At 37.8% G+C, this 3,299-nt stretch overlaps 1 protein-coding gene across 1 annotated transcript; it reads left to right on the forward strand.

Moving 5' to 3' along the window:
- The first annotated feature begins 427 nt into the window (after positions 1–427).
- On the forward strand, positions 428–2,524 carry LOC145098614 (uncharacterized). Its single transcript, XM_079036240.1, has 3 exons — positions 428–1,330; positions 1,593–1,662; positions 1,746–2,524. The coding sequence occupies exons 1-3, from the start codon at positions 428–430 to the stop codon at positions 2,522–2,524; spliced, it is 1,752 nt and encodes a 583-aa protein (XP_078892366.1).
- Positions 2,525–3,299: the final 775 nt, after the last annotated feature.

A 3,299-nucleotide genomic window follows, 5' to 3' on the forward strand; every position in this document is an offset into this window, starting at 1 on the left:
ACCATTTCAATTTGAAGACTTTGATCCTTTCTTTGATCAATATACTTTTAATGATGGTAATGATCAGAGTATGGGAGTTGGTGCAGAACTTGGCACAAGACTAGGTGAAGTTCAATTTGAAAGTGTGGGAGTTTGTAAAGGACTTGGTGAAGGAGGTAGTGAAGGGGGTAGTGAAGGGAGTGAGGAAGATAGTGACTTTCTTGAAGATGAAGAAAATTATGTAAGTGATATTAAGGTGGACATGAGTGATTTCTATATGAATGTTGATGTAGATGTTGAATATGCTGACAGAGGAAAGGTTGTTGAGACTAAAAAGGAAGATATTGATACTGAAGATGTTGAAGATGTTGAAGTAATTGATAATGATGAATGGGACTCATTAGGTGAAGATACTGATGATGAAATGAGGAAAGCAATATTAAAATAGATGGTGAAGGAGAAGAAGTGCTCTCTTGGTGAAGTCCATGCAGTTACTTTTCAAGTGGATCAAAAGTATAAAACTATAATGGAAATTAAGGACAAAGTCAACAAACTCGCCATTGAGACTAGAAGGAATCTTGGCTTCAAGAAAAAAAACAAAACAAGGCTTAGGGTTGTGTGTAAAGGTAATGTACCTAATGTAAATGCAAGTGGGGTAGGTAAGGGAAATAAAGTGAATTGTTCTTGGTCAATGCAAACTTCAAGGTCAAAAGATAGTGATTATTGGTATGTGAAAACCTTACTGGACAAACATACTTGTGTTCAAACTAGAAAACTTAGGGCTTGCACTGCGAAGTATATATCTACAGAAATCTTAGACATGGTCGAGTCTAACCCTACAGTACCCCTTCTAAGCATTCAAGAACAAGTTCAGAAGAGGCTTCAAGTTGGTGTGTCCATACACAAAGTACAGAGGGCAAAAGCAACAGCTACAAAGCAAGTGAGTGGTGACTACACAAAGCAATACGAGGTGTTAAGAGATTATCTTATGGAACTACAAGCAACTAATGTGGGTACAACTGTGAAGCTTGAGGTTGTTAATGAGCCTAACAGTGCTAGAGAAACAAGGCAGTTTAAAAGGGTGTATATTTGCTTAGGGGCATTAAAGAAAGGGTTTAAAGCAAGCTTAAGAGATATTTTGGGACTAGATGGTGCTTTTATGAAAGGACCATTTCCAGGCCAAGTACTGACAATAGTTGGATTGGATTCAAACAATGGCATATACCCACTTGCATATGCCATTGTTGAGACTGAAAATATGAGTAGCTGGAAATGGTTTCTAGAATGCTTGGGAGATGACTTAGAGTTGTACTCAAATTCTAACTTTACTTTTATGAGTGATAGACAAAAGGTACTATTTTCTTCTTTTTGTATTACTAATTGTTTATTTGTATATGAATGTTGCAATCATTATGTGGGATAATCCTTTATCGGGACTCTTACCTGCTATTGCACAACTATACCCACAAGCTGGGCATCGATTCTGTCTAAGACATATTTATGAGAACATGAGGAAAAAATGGAAAACAAAAGAGTATAAAGATCACTTATGGCTGTGTGCAACAGCAACCACAGTACCATAATTTGAACACTACATGAATGAACTTAACAAGTTTAATAAGGATGCTTTTGAGTGGTTGAAGAAAATCCTCTCTCACCATTGGGCCAGAAGCCACTTTTCAGGTTATATTCCCTACCTTAGGTTGAAGCTTTACTAGTGCTCATTGTATATGATTTAGTTCATATAATGCTCTTGTTTAATGCAGGCAGAGCAGGATCAGATATATTGCTCAACAATTTGTGTGAGGTTTTCAACAGTAAGCTTATTCATGGTAGGAATAATCCCATCATAAGTTGTCTTGAGTACAGCAGGCAGTACCTTATGAAGAGGATCTGCAATGTGAAGAAAGTGATGTCCAAAGCTCCAGGTCCACTCACTCCAACAACATCAAAGTTACTTGGGAGAAATAGGGAAGCTTCAGTCCAATATAGAGCTAGATGGAATGGGACTGCAAAGTATGAAGTTTATGGTCCTTGGCATGACCAGCATGTGGTTGACATGACAAATATGTCATGTACATGTAGAAGGTGGGAATTGAATGGGATTCCATGCAGACATGCCATAGCTACAATACATGAAATGGCTGATAGTGGAGACAAAGTTGGGGAACTTTACACTTATGTCAATAAAGTGTATTGGCTTCAAACATGGAAGGAAGCTTACTTTTACACTGTGGACCCTATAAAGGGTAGAGCCATGTGGCCAAAAAGTACCTGTCCATTTCAATTAACACCACCACCACATCACAATCAACCTGGGAGACCTAAGACCAGGAGAAAGAGAAGTGCAAATGAAGAATATGATAAACAGATGCATAATCATGGTGCAAGTGAACCTGCAAAACTTACTAGAAAGTTTATTAGTGTCAGGTGTGGGAAGTGCAACAATAGGGGTCATAACTCAAGGACTTGCAAGGGTGAAGGTGGGAATGCAGGAAGCAATCAAGGAGGGAATGCAGGAAGCAGTCAAGGAGGGAATGCATGAAGCAGTCAAGGAGGGAATGGAGGTGGCAGTCAATGCAGGAATTAGTGTATTTTGTTTAAAAACTTATCTTTTGGTTTAGCACCACTTTTGTGCATTTGGATGTAATGGTTTAAAAGTAGTTTGTTGTAATGGTTTTATTTTGGTCTTTTAGCCCTTTTGGTCATGAAACTAATGTCAACCTTTTGTAATTGTTGAAGATGATGGGATTTATACAAACAATCCTACGTGTACATGCAACCCTAGCATTGGATCTATGTTTTCACTATTAGATACACAACATTATGAACACATAATAAAACCCTAATCATGATTGCTATTTTCGAAATTAACCAAGAAGGTTAGATTACATACCTCTTGTTGTTATATTGTAATAACAACTTGAATCTTCAAACCCTAAGTCTTGAAAGCAAGCACCGCAAGTGTAATGCCTCTAATGGCTCACAAACACCACAATCAATTGGAGAAGATATGGAGAGAGGAGAGAGATATAAAATTCTTCCCTAGGAAGCCTTGGGAAGGTATGGACGAAATCATGAGCCAAAGGGGTGTTTATATAGGTGTAGAGATAGGGTTTCAGTCCTTATCCTTATCTAGTTGCTTGCCCACCAAGCAACCCATAAGATAAGCCTTGAATTCTTATCATGGACGAATTCTAAGGCCTTATCACCTTAAGTTCGTCCAACCTATCCTTAGGATAATCCTTACCCTATTTTGTAACTATCACATAATTACAATTCAGCCCCTCTAGTTTAATTAATTACATTTAATCACAAAA

The sequence above is a fragment of the Lactuca serriola genome, chromosome 4 (genome assembly GCF_051521515.1).
Source record: "Lactuca serriola cultivar US96UC23 chromosome 4, Lser_US96UC23_V15, whole genome shotgun sequence".
NCBI lineage: Eukaryota > Viridiplantae > Streptophyta > Magnoliopsida > Asterales > Asteraceae > Lactuca > Lactuca serriola.